Here is a 21,767-nt window from a genome sequence, read left to right as displayed (position 1 = left end):
GAGGAGTGTGGAGCCCTTCATGGGACTGGGTCCCAGGACCCTGAGATCATGACCTGAGCAGAAGTCAGATGCTTAACCGACTGAGCCACCCAAGCACCCCTATTAAGTTTTGGGGGGAGTCAAAAGTTATACATGGTTTTTGACTCTGTGGAGGTCGGTCTCCATAACCCCTGCACTGTTCAAGGGTCAACCATATATTGTTTCATAGCTGGATAAGATTGGTGTCAACGCAGAAAATGTTTTATTATAAATATGCAAACAAATGACTTAGAAATACAGTAAGAAGCTAGGAGAATATCAACATTGTGGCTGGTGCCTGCAGAATAGGGAAGTGAGCAACTTCCTTTCAACAGAGCTGAGAAGCAATTGTGCCCTTCTCAGACAACAAGGCGTAGTTAAAATGAAGAGGTAGAGGACAAACTCTGTGTAAAGTTGATGGGTGGAGTGAAGATTCCAGAATGGCAGCAAAGCATCTTGGGAGAAAACCCTGCAAGGAAGAAGAATCTCAAGAAAGGAAGCATGAGGTTGTGCTAGAGTGAATGCAGGTGAGGAGAGATCCTGAAGGGCTTGTAACTGGGATTCAAGTCACGGCTTCATTGATCGTAGGTGGTGTCAGAACCTATTGGGTCTCCAGATCCCATTCTTCAACACTGAATTAAAATTTGGCTACAAGTTCTCTGACCAGCTATTTCACAAACTTCACCATTCCATTTTCACAAGTGTCCCCTAGTTAACGTGAAAGTCTCTATTTCCTCATATAATCATCTTAAACTTTTTCATCTCATTAAGTCTCAAATTTGACTAAGTGGGGTATACCCCTGGGATGCAAGGTTGTTTTAACATATGCAAGCCAATCAATGTGATAGGCCACATTAACAGAATGAGAGATAAAAACCACACAATAGTGTCAACAGATGTGGTAGTTATACACTGTGGAATATTATGCAGCCATAAAAAGGAAATCTTGCCATTTGCAATAACATGGAGGCTGCAGGCATTATGCGAAGTAAAATGAGTCAAAGAAATAAAAACACTGCCTGATCTCACTCATATGGGGAATATAAGAAAGTGGGATCCAGAAGCAGAGAGTAAAACAGTAGTTTCCAGGGCTGGGGAGGTGGTAGATATGGGGAGACACTGGTCAGAGTACAAAGTTGCAATTATGTAGAATGAATATGTTCTAGAGATGTAAAGTACAGCACGATATGTGTAGTTAAAAGTGTATTTTATACTGGAAATTCGCTAAGAGAGTAAATCTCAGTTGTTCTCACCACACTCAAAAAAGTAACTATGTGAGGGGATGGGTAATGTTAATGAGCTTGACTGCATTAATCGTTTCTCCATGTGTATGTATGTCAAAAATCATGTTGTACGCCTTAAATACATACATCAATTTAAAGACCTTAAACATTTTTTAAGTTTAAAAAATGGCAACTAGCACTTTATTTTTACCATTTGAATGGAAACCATTGTATTTTTAAGAAACATTTCGTTGTGAATTTCTTGAAAGAAAAGCACATGATCTATTCAACTTTGTTTCCTCAGTTCATAATCGACTGCGAGGAATAAAAAGACCAAATAAATATTCACTGAATTAGAATTAATGTTTAACCAACAGGTATTTGTCAAATGCTTACTGTCAGACCCTGTACTTTGAGCTAAGGATAATTAGTTCAACCTCCCACAGCTCTCCTTTCACCCACCTGTTTCGGCAACTGCATTTCCAGCTAGCAATAATCACCTTACTCCTATTTTCCTTTATGCCTCAGTTTAATGTCATTTCCTCAATAAGTCCTTCCCTGAGCCTCACAGATAAATGCATTTGCCAAACGATACCAACAGGAACGGAGAATGAGCAAAAAGCTACAGTGTGGGGGTTTTGGCAATGGCGCAGGGTGAGTACAAGAAGTTTGAGGTCAAAGATGCCAAGGCAGCTAAAATTTGTGAGGTCAAGATCCTGGAGAGCAAAAACTGTAGAGACGTGAGCCTGAAATCCTATGTGTCATTTCTCTTTAAGGAATCTGATGACTTCCAAGTCGCACGTGGGCTGGTGAGCTATCCAAACACCAGGTGACAATCTGCCTGGGGGAGGCTGAAGACCTCAGCAGATTCTGGCATTTTGCAGTGCTGGGCTGATAACAGGCTGTTCGAGGTAGAGGGGACCCATGATACCTTATGCTTCTACTGGGGAGTCCTGAAAGACTAGATCTTAGGGGTAACTGCTACATCCAAGAAATAAAGCCAAACCAGAAACAGGTCATCCCCAACAAGCACAGCACCTAACCCACACTGGAAATATCACCACTGTTTTACCAGGATGCAAGTTTAGGGGTTACACTGTACGAGGAGACACGGAGTTGTTTTGTTTTATGAATGACCCCTTTGGGGACTCAGATTCCATTTCTTCAAAGAGATTAATCCAGTGCTCTATCTGCCCGCTAGAAGAAAATTNAAGTTTAGGGGTTACACTGTACGAGGAGACACGGAGTTGTTTTGTTTTATGAATGACCCCTTTGGGGACTCAAATTCCATTTCTTCAAAGAGATTAATCCAGTGCTCTATCTGCCCGCTAGAAGAAAATTAAATACATTTTGGAGGAAGACAATCTCATCTCGAGCCTCTACAACTTTTCATCTATTTTGCCCATCATTCAAAAAACAAAAGGACAAGGTATGCCAATAATTTGCCAGGACCAAATGCATAAAAACTAGGTACTTCAAAATAAATATTAAAAATATGTCTAAGAAAAACAGAGGAATAAAATGAAGAATCACACCAGAGAACTGAATACAAAAACATTAAAAAAAAAAAAAACCAAGTTTAAATCTTAGAAATGGAAAATAAATGAGGAATTCAGATGACTTCATAGATTGGACACAGCAGTAAAGAGGATTAGTAAGCTGAAAGCAGGTCAGTAGAGAACATACATGTTACTGGTTAGAGAAAAAAAATTAAAAAATACAAAAAATGTGAGAGTTATACAGGAAATTGTGACAAGATTGAACACGTGCCCTTGAAGTCCAAGCAAAAAGGAGAAGTAGAATATTTCCTGAAGAAATACTCAGTGATAATATTCCAAACATGAAAGACCGCGAGCTACAAATTCAAGAAACCCTGCACCTTCCAAACACGGGAAGCAGAAGAGCAACCGCACTTTGGGAAATCGGAACAAGACCACCGGAAGCCAAACGCAGACGTTAGAAGCTTCTGAGGTGTTGCTGGTTCGCAGCCTTCTCCCGGGAGCTTCCCAGGTATGATTTGAAACCAGCCCCCTTACACACCGGGCAGGGAAAAACCAAAAAACCAGGCTGCCGCTCCAGATTGGAAGGTGGCAGTTCTCATAAGCAAAGGGAACTTAGAGTCAGGGCTCGTCTTGGGCAGCGGCACGATGGCGAATGGATCCCCACCCCCACCGGCCACACCTCCGAAGCTTGTAGAGAGGCTTGGAGTGGGAGCCGCCACGCAGACCGCAGACCGCAGACCCTGCAGGTGTTTTCAATACCAGTTACTGTCTCCAGCCTGTGTCCCTGGAGCAGCCTCTGGGACGGGAAAGGCAAGCCGAACCCACATTCCAAGGACAGGCCAGGCGGCCGGGGGCCACTGAATGCCTGTGTCCAGCTCTTGGGTCAACGGGCAGTCACGTCTTTTTGACGATTTCCCCAACAAGGGGGAAATACAAGACATAATCCTTTTGAAAAAGAGGAGAGGAGAGGGAGGAAGACTGATAGCTGAATTTTTGAGAGAAATGATAGAAACAAGAAAACAAGTGCATCTTAAAAGTGCTCCAAGATTTTTAACCGTAACCTAGAATTCTACCCATGATAGAGTTATCTTCAAGAACGAAGGTGCACAGAACTACACAAATACGTTGTTTCAGCGTCTGTTTCTTGGTTTTGATAGGGTGCTTGTAACCGCTGGCTGAAACCGCAGAAAGGTACACGGGACCTCTTTGTACTGTAGTTGCAGCTCCTTGAATCTATAACGATTTCAAAATAAAAACATTTAAAAAGCGGGAAAAAAAGAACGAAGGTGCTGCAAAGACTCTTTGTGACCAAAAACAAACCCACCCAAGCTTAAAATTGATCACCTGCAAACGTGTAAGAAGAGAAGAAATAATAGAATTTTTTTAAGCAGAAAGAAAGTGAATGCTGGTACAGGCATAGTGCTGAGGAAAGGAATGAAAGGCACCAAAAAGAATAAATACCTGGGAAACTAGAGGGGGTGTAACAGGTGGGGAACAGCCTGGAGCAATAATTAAGAAATAGAGTAATCCTGTCGCCACTGCCTGTAGCCTCAGATTAAAACAAGAAAGAAAGGAGTACTCTCTTTATTGCAACTTTATTGAAGTATAATTTACAGACACACAATTTAAGTATATAGGTAGATGGCTTTAGACAAATGTAAACACTTGTGTAACCACCATCCCAATCACAGGATTCAATGATTTCCTCACCCCCAAGAAATTACCTCTCACCCCTTTGCCTTCCATCTCCTCCGATACTCTGCCACAGGTAAGGGTCACAGAAATGAGGAATGTCAATGACTTCCTAAGTCCCAATCCACGCCAGAAGAAGGAAATTTTCCTGAAATTTAGATAGACTAAAATCTTTTAACAACACAACGGCTCAGGATCTTTAAAGTTTTCTCCTAGGTCATATTTCTGCCTTCTAAGTAAGAACACAATCATCAGGAAGCTACTTTAAAAAAAAATTCTTACAAAAGGAGTTTTTGATTGTTCCCCCAGGGATATTCTTGATCCTTATTTTTGGATGTGCTCTTTGGGGAAAATGCTTTTTCCCATTCCTGTTTTTCTCTATCCCTCTTTGGAAGAGAGAACCATTAGCATAACACACCTTCCTTAGCCTTCACTCCCTCCTCCCCTAGAAGCAGCAGATTAGCTGATGGTAAGTTTGGAGGGAAACTAGATCGGTGGTTGTACTAGCTTGCGAGAACAGCTGTAACAAGTACCACAAACGGAGTGGCTTCAACAACAAAAATGGATTGTCTCGCAGTTCTGGAGGCTAGGAGTCCAAGATCAGGTGTCAGCAGGGTTGGCTCCTTCCAAGGGCTGTGAGACCTGTTCTAGCTCTCTCACTTAGCTTCTGATGATTTGTGGGCAATCTCTGGCGTTTCTTAGCTTGTAGAAACATAACCCATTTCTCTGTCTTTATTTTCACATGAGGTTCTCCCTGTGTGTTGTCTGTGTCCAAATTCTCCTTTTTTTTTTTTAAAGATTTTATTTATTTATTCAACAGAGATAGAGACAGCCAGCGAGAGAGGGAACACAAGCAGGGGGAGTGGGAGAGGAAGAAGCAGGCTCACAGCAGAAGAGCCTGATGTGGGGCTCAATCCCACAACGCCGGGATCACGCCCTGAGCCGAAGGCAGACGCCCAACTGCTGTGCCACCCAGGCGCCCCTCCTTTTTTTTTTTTTTTAAATAAGCATACTAGTCATATTGGATTAGAAGCCCATCCTCCAATATGACTTTATCTTAACTACTTACATCTGTAACATCTGTATCTAGTCCCAGATAAGGTCATATTCTGAGATATTGGTGGTTAGGACTACAACATATAAATTTTTGAGGGACACAATTCAACCCAGAAGAGCAATCCCAGCCTTTCCCCTTCCCCGTCTCTCTTAGGAGTGAGCTTGCCCTCAGTGCTCTGGGCTACTCTTGGCCATATTGTAAACAGATGGGCAAAGACCCAGTCTCACTGGGGAGACCTCAGTGTTTCCAATATTGCCAGGGACAGAGGAGAGTGTCACGTTCTGGGATTCAGAACACGAAAACACCTGTGTCCACAAATACGTGTCACAGACTCTAATATCAGCTTCTTCGCTCGTATAGGCTCATATTTTGCTCTCTTACGTGCCTTCTCTTTTTGCCATATCCTCAGTTGATTTAAGAATTTGGGAGGGAAAAATAAGGTGCCAATGTATATCCCCTCCAACGAAAGATGTGACAGTGCCACAGCACACCAGCTACGTCTGGGTGACTCGATTACTGAATCCCTTAGAGTGGAAATACGAAGGAAAAACCTCTGCATGGACTTAGCACGATCAACTGGACAGTCTGCAGGTGCCTAGAAAGGAGAGACTCATATAAGGAAGCGGTCAGTAAGCAACATGTCTTCCATCTGACAGAAGGAACAGGGTGGAGGGAGGCAGACTACTTTGACGGGTGTGCAGTGATGGTCACCCCAAATCTCTTGCAGTACTAGGCTTTACAAAGAGATGTCACTTACTGAGAAAGGACCAGAGGGGAAGGAAGAGTTTTGTGAGAAGTATGATAAATTCAAGTCAGGGCGCACTGAGTTTGAGAGTCTGCGGGGAAAGGCCAGTGAAGAAGTTCATCTGTGCTCCCAGGAAGGGTGTGTGGGGATTCTGTCATCACACAGGTGGCAGCTGAGCTCAGGGGAGAAGATAAGATCATTCACGGGGATCATGGGGAGGGGGAGTAGGGCAGAGGCCTGAGGAGGTAGCCTGGTGAAAAGCAAAGATGAAGACAGAGACTTCCAGAAACACTCAGCAAAAAAAACCAACTTCAACTACCAGAGAGCAGAGCTCCCACCATGACTCCTAAAACGCTCTTTCCAAGACTGAAGTTACACCTTCGGGGGCCCTCTCTTTGCAAAGGGCCGTGTCTGTGCTGACTTTAACCCCAGAATTATTGCACTGGTGGGATTACAGGCCCATAGCTGATGCAAGTAAAGAGGCATGAACAGGGAAATAGGACCAGAGAAATTCCACAGAGTGGCTTCCAGGCAGAAAAGGACGAGGTTTCCTTGATCTGACCAGTGAAGAACCCAGGTCAGCTTGTAAAGCGGTCCCTCCAAACTGTCGCAGAATTTGTCTGACATTATTCATATGCTAATAATAAAATACATTAATGAAAATATTAATAATAAATAATCGTGAAAGAAGTACAGGAAGCAGGGAATCAATTTAGACACAGTTGCCATAACCAGACTGGATCATAAGCGCCTTCAAAAAGGTCAGTGGAGGAAGCAGTGACAGTAGACACCTCCCTGAGAGACATTACAAAATGTGTGGCAAACGTTTTATTCGCCTGAACCATAATCTCATGCCTCTTATCTATCAATTATTGTTGAAAGAAAGTCCCAATATCCCAGTCTCCCCCTCCAAAGAAACTTCAGCTTTTGAAATCCTACTCTAGACTCATCTGGTAAGACTCACGTTGCAAAGAGTCCGCAGAGATGTATGCAAAGTTCTCCCTGTGTTATCTGGGTTGGATCTCTTAATGGCCACACATGAATCACGATCTTTGCTCTGGCTTAAACAAAGTGAAAAAAGCAGCTTTTTGGAGACACTGACATCCATGTTTCCAAAAGTTTAAATATCCATTGACGAAGGCAGGGCAGTGCTTTTGAAGGAAGTGACCTGAACAGCCTGACTTGTCAATATCACCATTTATTACACATCTGCTGGGGACAAGTTTTTTTTGCCAAATGTTATTTAACAAGATGGCATTCAATTAAGTTTGATCTTTGATGGAAATAGCTCTCTTCATTTTTTTCAAAGATTTTATTTCTTTATTGTCAGAGAGAGAGAGCACAAGCAGGAGGAGTGGCAGGCAGAGGGAGAAGCAGACTCCCCACTGAGCAAGGAGCCCCATGTGGGACTCGATCCCAGGACCCTGGCATAATGACCTGAGCCAAAGGCAGACGCCTGATCAACTGAGCCACCCAGGCATCCCAGCTCTCTTTATTTAACTAGGACTCACAACTGATCAACGGAAATATTTCGCAAAGGTATTCTTACCTTGAAAAAGTTCATATTTAATTTGAATGTAGCGGATTTCGATGTTAATGATATATTTCACTTTCTATATGGCAGTAAACATTGGCTTTTTATATTTATAGTTCTTCACTATCAAAGTGATACAGTTAATGATAAATATCGTCAAAGTATCCAACACAAATGTTTCCCCAAATCATTGGTTTGTTATTTATGGATTCATATCTAATGCAATTCAGGAGAACCAATGTGTTTTAGCCATAAGTTTCCTCATGGCCCCTTTCACCTCCTTGTTCCTCAGGCTGTAGATGAGGGGGTTCAGCATGGGGACCACCACTGTATAGATCACAGATGCCACTTTGACCTGATCAGCTGAATAACTCGACTTCGGCATCACGTAAGCAAACAAAACTGTCCCATAAAACAAAGTGACTGCAGTGAGGTGGGAAGTGCAGGTGGAGAAGGCCTTCTTCCTCCCCTCGGTAGAGCGCATATTCAGGATTGAGCGGAGGATGTAGCTGTAGGACACGATTATGGTAAAGAGTGTGCTTATGAGGACGGACGCAGAAGAGATGGCGGGAGATATTTCGGCAATATAAACATGGCCGCAAGAAAGCTTCAGGAGTGGAAAGAGGTCACAGAAAAAATGGTTGATTTTATTTGGTCCACAGAAGGACAGATTCATCAAACAGCCCGTAAATGACGACGCATTCATGCATCCACCCAGGTAGGAAGCCCCCAACAGGAGGAAGCAGACCACTGGGGACATCTGGGTGGAGTAGAGCAAGGGAGAGCAGATGGCCACATAGCGATCATAGGCCATGGTAGCCAGCAGGAAGCACTCTGTAGTCCCAAAAGTGACGTCAGAGCCAAGCTGGGCGATACAGCCAGTGACGGGGATGGTCGTTTCCTCTCTTAAGAAACTCACGAGCATGATCGGCGTGACTGACGTGGAGTACCCGATGTCCACAAAGGCCAAATGGCTCAGGAAAAGGTACATCGGGGTGTGCAGCCGTGGGCTGCTTCGGATTAAGAGGATTATACTGATATTTCCCACTATGGTGACTATATAAACTCCCAGGAAAATCACAAAGAAGATAGCGCATAGTGTGGGGTTATCTGTTAACCCCAGAATAATGAACTCGGCCACTGTTGTATGGTTTTCAGTCTCCATCTGTCCATTTAATGGTGCCTATTGGAATCAGAACCAGAGGAGGTTAAACTGGTTGAAATTACCCCACATTTAATGTAGATATCTAAACAGAACGGTACAATTACAATTTGTAAATGGTAACTCAGCCTCGTTCATAGTACTTTGTGCACACAAATTTTCTTTTCAAATTCCATGAAAATATTAAAATTGAAGACTCACGGATCTTAGAATTCAGCTATTTTACTCCTATTTGTATACCACAGAGCAAGTCGTCCCCATGTGTACTAGGAATATGTAAAAGGGTGTTAACGGCGATACTGATTGTAATAACATAAACGGTAAATCACCTAGGTGATCATGGAAAGGCCAGCTCTTGATTCTCCACCCCCACCCCAAATGTCCCTCTGCCCCAGGATTCTCTTTGTCAGTAAATATTATCACCATTTATCCAATTATTGGACAAAAAATATGGAGTTGACTTTGACATCTCTTTCTTACTTGATCATTTTCCTGGAATGAAAAAATTACATCCTTAATTATAATTGATACCAAGGGCTGGAAAGTGTCTATGTTCAAGAGGAAAGGGCCAAATAGAATTTTTACTATTGTTATGAGCTAAATCCTGGACATTTTGCAAAATCTTCCAGGACTTATCTCTTACACCATGCTTTTTCATCCTTCTGAGATTGTATGAAGCAATAAGAAGAGTCCAGGTATTTTTATGGCCTGGGATTAATTGGAAAGTGAACTGAAGCATTTGGGGACCTGCATTAGCAAGCTTTGGTTTCATCAGTTCTATTAAGCAACTATAGGGAAATAGGAAGTGGGAGCATATGATGGTGATGGGGGGAGAGAGTAGTTAGAGAGGTATTGATGCAAGGAAGGCTAGGAAATTGGATTGAAAGAAAGATTAGCATTTCAGAATAATATTCCCTTAGTTCAAATTAGAGCACACGATCAAGGACAGGGGAGAATATATTAGTTACATTCAGTCATTTCCATGGCTCTTCCAGTTTAAAGACCAACATATTCTTCTGAATAATTTGCTTTTTCCTGAAGAGCTTCTCTCTGAAGAAGAATTAAGAAAACATACACACATAACCGTCAGCAACCATGCACATTTTACTCAATGTCACATGTGAATCATGGCAATGACGTCCTACAGTATGAACAGTACCAGAGTTACATGTCTGAATTCTCACATCCTGGCATTTTAAATAAGACAAAGCCTCAACCTGAAATGAAAAATAAATGGATGAAAGACACAAATGTTTTCAGAGTTGTCTGTGAGACCTAGCAGGGAAGGCAAAGTGAGGTGCAGAAATACCTTGGACTTTGCAGCCACGCACACTTGGGATCGGTTTCTAGCTCTGCCTCTCACCGTCTATGGAATCGGAGGCACGTTACAAGAAGCTGTTGATCTTCTGTTTCCTTAGCTGTAAAAAGGAAATAATGATACGTACCTCATGTGATTCTTGTGTTAAAAATGATATGATGTGGATGAAAAGACCAAGCACTGTGTACGCAACAAATAAGTGCTCAGTTACTAATAATTTACTTGAAATAATCAACCTGTAACGCTTTGTACATATAAGAGAATCAAATATTTCTGTGTCCTTAAAAAAGAACAAGGATAAATTAGCAACACTAGGGAGAGGCTCCAAGGAATTGTCACTGAAGGCAGAGCCATATTTAAGCGAGGCTTGTGTCATTTGAGATAAGGCCCAAGTCACTTACTTCACTTGTAATTACAAATTAATTAGTTTGTTTGTTTTTGAAAGCTACATTGAGAATCCATTGGGATAGAGAAATTGCATGCACACATCTATTGGGACAGGAAAATAACATGTAAATGTGATTATATAAAAGTGTATGAATGAAATACATACTCTGAGGTTCCACTTATTTTTTTAATTAAATGAAAAAATTAAACATTTCAACTTAATTAAATTGAAAATAATCATAACATTTTATTATCATTGAAGTTGACTATTAGATCAACACGACTAATATGGCTGTGACAATCTGTGGCATTTCCGAAATGTGGCTATGTTCAGTGGTCCAGGTTTTCATGTCACCTATGTTTAGAGATAATTTGGGGTTGCTAGTATAGCTTAATTTACAAACATGAATCCACTGGAATTGCAATATTATTTTCAACCTAAGTGATGAACATTTAAAAAAATCATATATATTTTTCACATGGAATATGGATCCGCCCTAGGACACTTGACATACACACCATGTTTGTTGGTGGCAGACATTTCTCACACACATGCTCTTCCCTCTCCCCTTTGCTAACTTTGATCCACCAACATGTAAGCTTCTAATAAAACAATGAAGCTCACACTAACATTTTCCTTAGGACTCTGCCATCCACAACGGCCACATGGACTGGCAGGTTGTCGAAGATACATGGCCACGATCGACTCTGGCTGTACTCTTGAACCATGGCCACACAGAAGAATGTTCCCTAAGGTTGAAAGTCAGGTTCCTTTGATTCCGAGACTGAGCCCATCCATCAATAACCCTCAGGACAAAGCTAAACTTGATAACCCACATTAGGAGGGTCTAACAAGCTCAAACACCTCAAATCCAGCAAATTAGGAAATGGACATGCTATGAGACTCCCTCTGTCCTACAAAGATACTATTCCTTTAGGTTTTAAGGAAGGCTGACTGTGGCTGATGAATGACACAATAGGTAGCCATCGATTCCACAAAAACATTCCAGATCATATCTGGGAGGATTAAATTCCCTTCACTCCTGTCCTTCTCCCAACATTTTGTTCACACTGCTTGATTAGTACCCCTTATAGTTGGAAGATCTTGTTCTTTCCCCGGTGTGGAAGTGCAGTGTCTATGACTAGCTATTTTTGTGCCCCTCTTTAATGGTGTAGTGCTGGGAATATAGGAGGCACTAAATAGATGTTTGTTGATTCAGTGTTAAACAATTTTTAGAAAATCTTTCCATGTATCAGATACTACACTATGACCTAAAGATAAATAGATACTCCTACATCTCTGTCTTTACCTAACTACAAACCATTTTATGATTGTATTCATTACTCCACCCTCTTCCAATGGAAGACTAATTCCCAGTCACCTTAGGTCTCAGGTTTAAATTTATTTCACCATTGAAGCGTCCTCTGACACCCTGGACTAAGCCATAGTCTCATGGTGAATAGTTTCAGAGAGCCCCGAAATATGTTTTGCACTTATTACACCTTTACTTATGAAGGTACTAGTGTAAATAATTGCTTGATGTCTTTTTTTTTTTTTTAGACCAATCTCTACAGGTGGGGTTACTGGATGATATCGTAGTTCTATTCTTGGTGAGTAACCTCCATACACCATTTTGCATTCCCAGCAACAATGTACAAAAGTTTGCTCCTTCTTCACATCCTCACCTACACTTGTCTTTTGTTTTGTTTTGTATCTTTTTGATGACGGCCATCTTGGCACACGTGAAATGGTCTCCCCATGGTCTTGATTGGCATCTCCATGACGATTAGTGATGTCGAGCAGCTTTCCTTGTACCTCTTGGCCATTTTTACATTTTTATGTCTTCTTTGAAGAAACATCCATTCAAGGCTTTAGGTCATTTTTAAATCAAGTTATTAGTGTTTTTGCTATTGAGTTGTTTTTATAGTGTTATTCCTTATATATTTTGGAAACTAATCTCTTATCAGATATATGGTTTGCAAATATTTTCTCTCATTCTGTAGTTTGTCTTTTCACTTTGGTGATTGTTTCCATTGCCGTGCAGAAGCTTTTTAGTTTGATGTAGTCCCACTTATCTCTTTTTGTTTTTGTTGCCTGTGATTTTGATGTCATACCAAAAAAATTATTGCCAAGACCAACGATATGAAGCTTTTCCCCTGTTTTCTTCCAGGGGTTTTCTTCTTGCAGTTTGAGTTCTTACATTTAAGTCTTTAATCCATTTTGAGTTGATTCTTGTGTGTAGTGTAAGATAAGAGTTCAATTTCATTCTTTTGCATGTGGATATCCAGTTTTCCCAACACCATTTATCGACAGGACTATCTATCTTTTCCTCACTGTGTACTCTTGGTGCCCTTGTCAGAAGTTATTTGACTGTACGTGCATGTGTTTATTTTTGGCTCTCTATTCTATTCATTGCTCTGTATGTCTGTCTTTATGTCAGTACCATACTGTTTTAGTTACTGTAGCTTTGCAATATTATTTGAACCAGGAAGTGTGATGGCTTCAGCTTTATTCTTCCTTCTTACGATTATTTTGGCTGTTTGGGGGGCCCTTTGTGGCTCCATATGATTTTTAGAGTTATTTTTTCTACTTCTATAACAAAATTCTCTTGAGATTTTGGTAGGGATACATTGAACCTGCTTTGGGTAGTGTAGATATTTTAACAATATTAAGTCTTCCAACCCAAGAACACAGGATGTTTTTACATCTGCTTGAGTCTTGTTTAATTTCTTCTATCAATATTTTGTAGTTTTCATCCTACAAGTCTTTCCCCTCCTTTGTTAAATTTATTCCTAGGTTATTGTTTTCTTTTTGGTGTTACTGTAAACGGGATTATTTCCCTGTGCTTCCCTGTGAGCAGAGAACCGTGGCAGGCTACATACCTGAGGGCAGGTGCATAGTCCGGCCTGCATTATACTGAGAGACCTTGAAGGGGTGAGAAGGAATTAGACAATCCTTGGATGACAGTGTGGACTGCCTGGACAGACAAAAATCTAGAAGAAAGCCAAGTGCAAAAAAGAAATCATTTCACCCAAAAATTCCCTTCCTTTACCCTCCAAGGATTTTACCTACAAAGCAGCCTTGGAGGAGGAGCTGGTAATAGAAGCAAAATCGCATAGTCCCACACATTCTCACAGTAAATAGAAGTGTGGGCCTTGCCTTTTTGAATTCATAGACAAAAAAAAATATTTAAAATTATAGCCCAACACTGAGTTTAGGAAGTATAAAGCCTCTAGAAGAATATATGAGAGAATATCTTTGTAACCTTGGATTGGATAAAGATTTCTTGGACTTGTCGCTAAAGCACTAAACAATAAAGAAAATATTGTTAGACTTCATTAAAATTAAAAATGTTTGTTCATCAAAAGGTACACTTAAGAGAGCGACAAGGCAAACCAGAATGCGAGTGTAACTTTAAAATGTACAAATCTGACAAAGGACTTATAGATAGATTATAGTAAGAACAAATCAAGAAGAAAAGTACAATATGAGAATAAAATTGGCAAAGGATTTGAAGAGACATTACAGAAAAGAAGATACACAAATGGCTGATAAATATATATTTTTTAAAATGTGGGACATAAGAGGTCCAGGGAGATGAGGGGGCACTGCCTGATTACTTCGTTGTAAAACTTGGTGACTAGCCTGGGATTCTCTGGTGTTGTTTTTTTTAAAAAACTATGAATAAATAACTTCATCCAGCAGACAGCTGAGTTACCAGGACTTCTTTAACCTAGGTCCTTCTGTAGGCTGTCTTTATACCCCCGACTGTTTGCAAAGACTTATACTTTCACCAATTTATATGCCAGAAACATCGAACTGGGGAGAACTGGAATCTACTCTTGCTCGAGGACTCATCTGACAAACACCACTTTTGTAATAATTGGAAAAGCCTATTTTACTCTTCAAACGTGATGAATCGGAAGTCGTAGGGAAGATTCTGGAGGCAGGGAGGTAATTAAGGAATCTGAAAATTATCCAGGCTCAATCATAAACACCTGAAACAAAGCCGTGACATTGGTGGTAGCAATGAGCACCTTGGGAGATGTTACAAAGAAGGATGGCAGGTATATTCCGTGACTGCAGCAGCCTGGGTGTCTTAATCCGTAATTTTATGCCCTGGAAGGACCAACTGGCTTGCTGAAAGAAAGCTCCACTATGCCGTAGCCCCCTCCCCAGCGCCACTCCCCAGTAGTTTTTCCTACTGTTCAAAGGCTTGTCAGCAAAGGTTCAAAGACAACTGTTTTCAGACAAGCCTTTGAGAAATATGAAAAACTGGGAATTCTTAAAGGAGCTCTCAAAGGCTCAGCCTTCAGAGTTCCTTCTGTGTGACCTGGATTGAGTCATCTTGATGACACAATTATGGAATAAATTCTTTTGGTCTGTTTTATTTTAGTGGGAATAAAATTTTTCAAGACCGCAGCATAAGTGTTACAAAAGATTATGATAACCCTGTATAAGACAGGTCAAGTCTTCCAGAGAAAGTGACCTGGACTGGCAACACTACCATCAACTGCATTTCCACTGAGTACATGATGCTTTTGAAAATGTTAACTGTATTTTAAAAATACAGAATCTAACAGGAGAAAAAGAAAACACTCTCTAATCATGGAGTGTAAACAAGGAACAAAGAAGAGAAAAAGTGAAATTGTATTTTCCAAGTCTCCTAACCCTGAAATAGGCACATTTAATTTTAACCCAGCAGAATTTCATGAAATGATATATTTTGTGACTCTAGAAAATTATAAATTAAAGTGGGCATTAGTTAACATACTGACATTGTGTATTTAAGATAGTTCTTCACATCAAGTGATAAGGCTAATGGAAAACATAAACATCTGTCACATAGGTTCTGTAAACTATCATTTTCCAGTTTCCGGAATCACACTGGATTTCTTTCAAAATAACCGATGTCTTCTAGCCATCAATTTTCTCACGGCCTCTTTCACCTCTTTGTTTCTCAGACTGTAGATCAAGGGGTTCAACATGGGGACCACCACTGTGTAGAACACAGACACCACTTTAATATGGTCAGACGAGTGACCTGCCTTCGGTATGACATAGACAAATGTGACCGTCCCATAAAACAAAGTGACCGCACTGAGGTGAGAAGTACACGTAGAGAAGGCCTTGTGTCTTCCCTCAGGGGAGTGCATATTTAGGACAGAGTGCAGGATGCAGAGATATGAAACAGCTACGATAAACAGTGTGACTACAATGATCGACCCAGCTAGGATGGCAGGAGATATTTCAGCAACATAAATATGGGTACAAGAAAGCTTCACTAATGGTGGGAGGTCACAGAAGAAGTGGTTGATTTTATTCGGTCCACAGAAAGTCAAGCTCAATAAACAGCCAGTAAACGATGAAGCATTCACACATCCCCCCAGATAGGAAGCGGCCAATAGGACGATGCAGACTCTGGAAGACATGTGTGTGGAGTAGAGAAGTGGAGAGCAGATGGCCACGTAGCGATCATAGGCCATGGCGGCCAGCAGGAAGCACTCAGCCGTTCCAAAGATAACATCAGAGCCAAGCTGTGCTACGCAGCCAGCGACAGGGATAGTAGTTCTCTCTCTCAGGAAACTCACAATCATAATGGGTGTGACTGAGGTGGAATAGCCAATATCCACAAAGGCTAAATGGCTGAGGAAAACGTACATCGGGGTGTGCAGCTGAGGGCTTCTGCGGATTAACATGATTATGCTGATATTGCCCAATATGGTAGCAACATAGATTCCTAGAAAAACCACAAAGAAGATGGCACAAAGTGTAGGATCCTCTGTTAACCCCAAAATAATGAACTCTGTCACCATGGTGTGGTTTTCAGTCTCCATCTTATTTGTAATGATGCCTACTGAAATAAAAACCAGTGTATATTAAGAATAAATGAAATGATCTCATAGGTAACATATTTACTTTACTATTCATCCCCATTAAAACATCAGAACAGTGGCGTCTGTCTAGCTCAGTTAGAAGAGAACGAGGCTCTTGATTCTGGGGTCGTGCGTTTGAGTCCCACGTTGGATACAGAAATTAAATAAATAAACGTTAAGAAAATAAAAACATAGATCCCTTTTGTCTAATGCTTACACTCCACAAAATGTTTCCAAACATATTTACATTATGCATGATTTGAGAATATTAATGTCCACTCCTTTAAGGCCAACACACAGAGACCATTGACTCAGATCAGAGCACAGTTACCACTCCCATTTGCATCATTTGATTAGTTCAGGTTGTTGAATGAACACTTTAATCTGATGAGAGCCAGAAAAGTCAAAGTGATTGACCTTAAGCTGGTGTTTAGCAATATCCAATTTGCTCCTGTCTTGTTCACCTTGGAGACCACACTTCCCAGGCCCTTTGTGGTTAGGTGCGGGTGTGACTGTGAACAGTACAAGCAGATGGGCTAGTGGAGGAAATGCAGTGTGTCTCTTCTAGATCAAATTAGATTACCAGTGGACAACTTTCTCTTCCTCTTCCACAGTGATACATTCTCCATGATACAACTAGAAGACAGTGGTACCTTCCACCCGCCTGGGATTTGAGGGAATGTGGAAAACAGAATAACCGGAAATATACTAGAAGTGAAAAAATAAATCTATTCTGCGTTAGACTACACTGAGTTTCCAGGGTTGATTTGTTAGTTAGAAGAGCATAACATCACTTTACCTGGTTAATATAATTCCAGGTTGGCTGTGGATGGAAGCTGTGTGTAGAGCTTAATCCCGAGAACAACATGAGAAATACATCTACTTTGGATTATTCATTGCACTTCAGGTAATATAGAGACCTAACAAAAAGATACACTTCAAAATCATATATGAATAACATATACAGAACAAGTGGACACAATGCTTCCACGCCTATATTATGCCGGCCATGTGAGAGCAAGACAGCAATACATAAACGTAAGGAATATCCAAGATCACTTCGCTGAACAAAAATTAGTGAGTAGGTTTCATCTTAAGAATGCAAAAATTAAAATTAAAGCAGACTTTCATTTTAAGCAATACTGTGAACATGAAATATCCTAAAACATTCTCAACAAAATACTTGGATAAACTGCTAACTTAAGTATTGAAAAACATGTTCAGAGTGCAGAAGTGAGCTTTCATGTACAAGGAAGTCTCAACCAACCAAAAATAATGTGAGAGTGGATAATCAGCACAAAAAGCTACAGCAGAACCGCGACTGTGGGGCCGCCTGGGGGGCTCAGTCAGGTAAGCGTCTGCCTTCGGCTCTGGTCATGATCCCAGGGTCCTGGGATCAAGTCCTGCATCCGGCTCCTTGTTCAGTGGGGAGCCTGCTTCTCCCTCTGCCTGCCGCCCCTCCTGCTTGTGCGCTCTGGCAAATAAATAAATAAAATCTTAAAAATAAACAAACAAGCCCTGCAACTGTCTAGACTGTTGCCAATCTCCACAACTAAGGACCTTGTGCTTTAATAGCTGTGCAGGCGTTGGGGGGAAGGGTTGGATATGTTGGAAAGTTGAAACTGAGCCTCTCCTGCCCTCCCCACATATCATAATTCACTCTCTGAGGATCCCGCAAACCATCATTGTAATCATTCCCATGGTCGCACCTCCATTTCCCTGCAGCTCTTCTTTTTGGTTCCCTCCCAACAAAGGTGACTTCTGGCTCAATGCTGTACACCTACACTCATAGACCAAACTGTGTCTGGGGAAAAACATGCAGATGCACTGACTGGTCTCGTTTAAGTTGTGACCACAAACTTCAAATGAGCCTACAGAGATGCCTCATTATACTATATTTTCTTAGTACAGTCACTGTCTTGTCCTTTCATTCCAACTTCACCTCTGATAAGGAGTGGGTAAATTGTGGCCTACAAAGATTAGAAAATTTTACTATCACCCACACTATTGATAACTAAGCTTGAAACTAGACCCTGTATTTCTTTCCTAATTGATGACTCCAGTTGAATAGTACGTAGCATCCAGGCAATTGTCCAATGAAGAAAATCAAATATCAGAACGCATACTTGACTCACTCTATCTGGAAAGTATCTAAAAGGCACAAATTATTTTTTCATTTATAAATGTTTATTGAGCACTTTCTACTTATCAGACACTTCTAGGTACATGTGAGTTTCTGCTAAATAACACAGGGACACGCCCTCACGTGTAGTACCTTCTATTGTGGAGGGCAGACAATTCAAAGAGAAAGGAAAAAACAAAAAGTAAATAAGCAAGATAATTACCGACAATGATAAGCACTATGCGGAGAGTTAAAATAAGGTGATTTGATAGTGTAAAATTCATCAGGGGGGCCTGGGTGGCTCAGTCAGTTAAGTGTCTGCTGTTGGTTTCAGCTCAGATCACGATCTTGGGGTTGTAGGATCGAGTCCACATTGGGCTCCACACTCAGCGTGAGATTCTGCCTTTCTCCCTCCCCCTCTGAGCCTCCTCCCACTCACGCTCTCTCTCTTTCTGTCTCTCAAATAAATACATAAACAAAATCTTTAAATTGGTCAGGAGGAACCTCTCAGTGGAAGAGATATCTTAAATGATGCATAAATGGTACAGGCAGACCAACCATGCTGAGAGAGTGGAAGAGCGCTGTATGTGAGCTGCAATGGAAAGGTCCCCCAAGTGACAGCTTTGCACTTTTGAAGAACAGCCAACCCCATGTGGTGGGGACAGTGATAGAAGATTAACTCAAGAACTAGGCAGAAGCCAGATCACCTATGGCTTTGTGAGTCGTCATGAGTTGAAACCTTATTCTAAGTGCAATGGGAAGACAGTGCAACGTTTTAAAGAGAATGTCATGATCTAATTTACATAATGATAAGATAACTCTGGCTACTTTAAGGGACTAACTTGTAGAGGAGTGAGAGGATGAACAGAAAGACCTTTCAGAATTTTGTGGTGGTCCAGGTGCTACGTGGTGCTGGGCTGAGTGGCAGTGGTAAAGATTGAGCATAGTGGACAGAATAGGGAAATATTTGATAGGTTAGAGAGGAGTTTGTCGCTGAGTCAAAGGAAATGGGAATATGATACCACCACAGGATTTTTTTTTTAAAGGGAAGATCAACTAACCTGTAGCTACCTCTAGTTTTGAGGTCATCCCTGTATCCCAGCATCCCAGCATCCCTGCATCCCTGTATCCCAGCATCCCAGCATCCCTGCATCCCTGCATCCCTGTATCCCAGCATCCCTGCATCCCAGAAAGAAATAAGCCAGACCACTGAAAAAGCAATACCAAACAATGAAAAGAATCAGCAAGTACTATCAAATCAAAAATATTACCAAATATCAAATAATATTTTGGAAGTATTATTGAATATAAGAAGTCCGCTACTTGAGAGAGAAGAAATGTAATTGTTTTTGAAAGGAACACAGTTGACCCTGTTTAGTCCCCTGAATTTCCAAATGGAGTAATTGCTACTTAAAAAACTTTCAACATTAAAAAAAAATTTTTTTTTTTTTACAAAATATACAGGTAAATAAGTATCGGTACCCTACTATTAGTCAATCTTACTCTGAAAAACTGTACCCTGTGTAGTGCTGAGTAAACCAATGCGATGTGATCGAGTTTTCACATGAATGAACTTGATGCAGTACTGGAAGAATGCTAAATCTCTAGCTTCATTAACTAGTCCTGGGGTTGTGTTAGAGGCTTGAAAGACACAAATCTAAAACAAATCTCGTATTTTTTAAAGAAAACATATACATGAAGACTCAAATGAGTTCAAAATAGGATGTGGGTACCAGTATGATATGGAAAACACGAGTACAGCTGCTGCAATGAAAATAAACTAAGATTTCAGAACCAAACCTCCGGGGATAAATTTAAGGTCTGCCACTTATGAGCCAGATGATCTCGAAAAAGTTACATAACCCTTTTGAGACTCAATATCCTCATTTTTAAATTTAAGATAATAACATTTAACTCAGATGGTTGCTGTGTCAAGTGAGACGGTGCATCTGAATACACCTAGCAATGGGTGGTAGTAAACAGATAACCCACAAATGAGAATCTAGTTCAAATAAGCAGCTATTAGCTTCTACCAGAAACGCAAAGGATGTTTATAAATCAGTAACAAAGAATGAATGTTACCTGCTGGTCAAATATTATGATAGGGTCAAATTCTGGGAATCATCTCTGCAGGGCAGGGCTTCTTTATGCAGCAGTTAGGACCGTCTAGAATACAAAACCTTGACCTCAGCATCAGATACGCACACGTTTGTTAACATCCCACTGAAAATCCAGCGGGAGAAAATCCAAGGAGACGGAGAAAATTAGGTGCGTTCAGGTCTGCCTACCCCAGTGTGCTGGCTGACATACTAAGGTCCCAGGGGCTTCGTTGACTCTTCTCATTATTTGTGTATAGGTATTACAACGGCAGGCACCTAATTAGTTTTGAAACTGATTTGGACTGACACAATTAATGTGGGCTATCCTTTGGTCATCTGTGATATTTCTAAGAAGCAGCCATGACGAGGTGCCAGAACTGTTCTCTTGAACACTATCCCGTAGTCATGGTTCGTCGCACCTCACGGAGTTGCAAGAAGAGCCAAGGCGCGTTTCTCTGTGTGAAACTGACCCGTGATCTGCAGCATTGGCATCTCCCACCCATCCTACAGATCCCCCCACCAAATCCCGGACTCCTGAAATAGACAGAGATGCAGTTATTGAAGATACTTCCTCCTTTCCCTACGTCATATTTATCTTTATCCCTACCCTCCCTTGGATAACCAAGAATCTCTTCCCTGTTCCTGATGTCCATATGGCTTTTCGTGAATGATGTTACTGTTTGTATTGTTCTGAAATTGCTTTCTTTTACTCAAAAAAACCCCCATTTTTTAGGTAATTTCTTGTATGTATTAATCTCCTTCATTCTCTGTAAAGATCCATGGTATTCCAAGTATTTAATTAGCATTTATTTAGCTATACCCTGCCAATGCTTCAGGATGCTTATGTACCAGTTCTCTTGGACATATTCTGAGAAGTGGAATTACTGGATCAAAAGCATTGCCCAATTTAAATGGATAAATACTGCCAAAATGCACTTCTTCATTCTTCACGTGTGTATGTATATATAAATGTGTGTGTGTGATATTCTGGGAAATTCCTAAGAGCTAATTTCCAGCTCATTAATTCTCTC

General features: G+C 41.0%; 2 protein-coding genes across 9 annotated transcripts in view; both read right to left on the bottom strand.

The window, feature by feature from the left end:
- LOC100482330 (olfactory receptor 481) overlaps positions 1-21,767 on the bottom strand; it is a 118,086-nt gene that overhangs the window by 66,359 nt on the left and 29,960 nt on the right. For 4 of the 8 annotated variants that reach the window (XM_034666507.1, XM_034666508.1, XM_034666509.1 and 1 more), the window contains 3 exons: positions 10,243-10,351; positions 9,902-9,983; positions 7,991-8,954 (listed from right to left, as the gene is read on the bottom strand). The exons of 3 other annotated variants lie outside the window; for them this stretch is intronic. In XM_034666507.1, coding sequence (XP_034522398.1) covers positions 7,998-8,936 — 939 coding nt within the window. In that variant the 5' untranslated portion in view covers positions 8,937-8,954; positions 9,902-9,983; positions 10,243-10,351 and the 3' untranslated portion in view covers positions 7,991-7,997. Of the gene's footprint in view, positions 1-7,990; positions 8,955-9,901; positions 9,984-10,063; positions 10,352-21,767 lie in introns of those variants that run through there. One more of the 8 variants, XR_004627182.1, reaches the window with a different exon arrangement.
- Positions 15,501-16,486, bottom strand: LOC100476803 (olfactory receptor 481). The gene has a single exon (XM_019796340.2). It carries the CDS (start codon positions 16,474-16,476, stop codon positions 15,538-15,540), a length of 939 nt encoding a protein of 312 aa, XP_019651899.1. The 5' UTR covers positions 16,477-16,486; the 3' UTR covers positions 15,501-15,537.

This window comes from Ailuropoda melanoleuca, chromosome 8 (assembly GCF_002007445.2).
Source record: "Ailuropoda melanoleuca isolate Jingjing chromosome 8, ASM200744v2, whole genome shotgun sequence".
Lineage (NCBI taxonomy): Eukaryota > Metazoa > Chordata > Mammalia > Carnivora > Ursidae > Ailuropoda > Ailuropoda melanoleuca.
This window is presented reverse-complemented; position numbering and strand designations above follow the sequence as displayed.

Bases quoted from the DNA above. Each gene is read 5' to 3' on its own strand.
- LOC100476803 (XM_019796340.2), bottom strand. From the start codon at position 16,476: ATGGAGACTGAAAACCACACCATGGTGACAGAGTTCATTATTTTGGGG.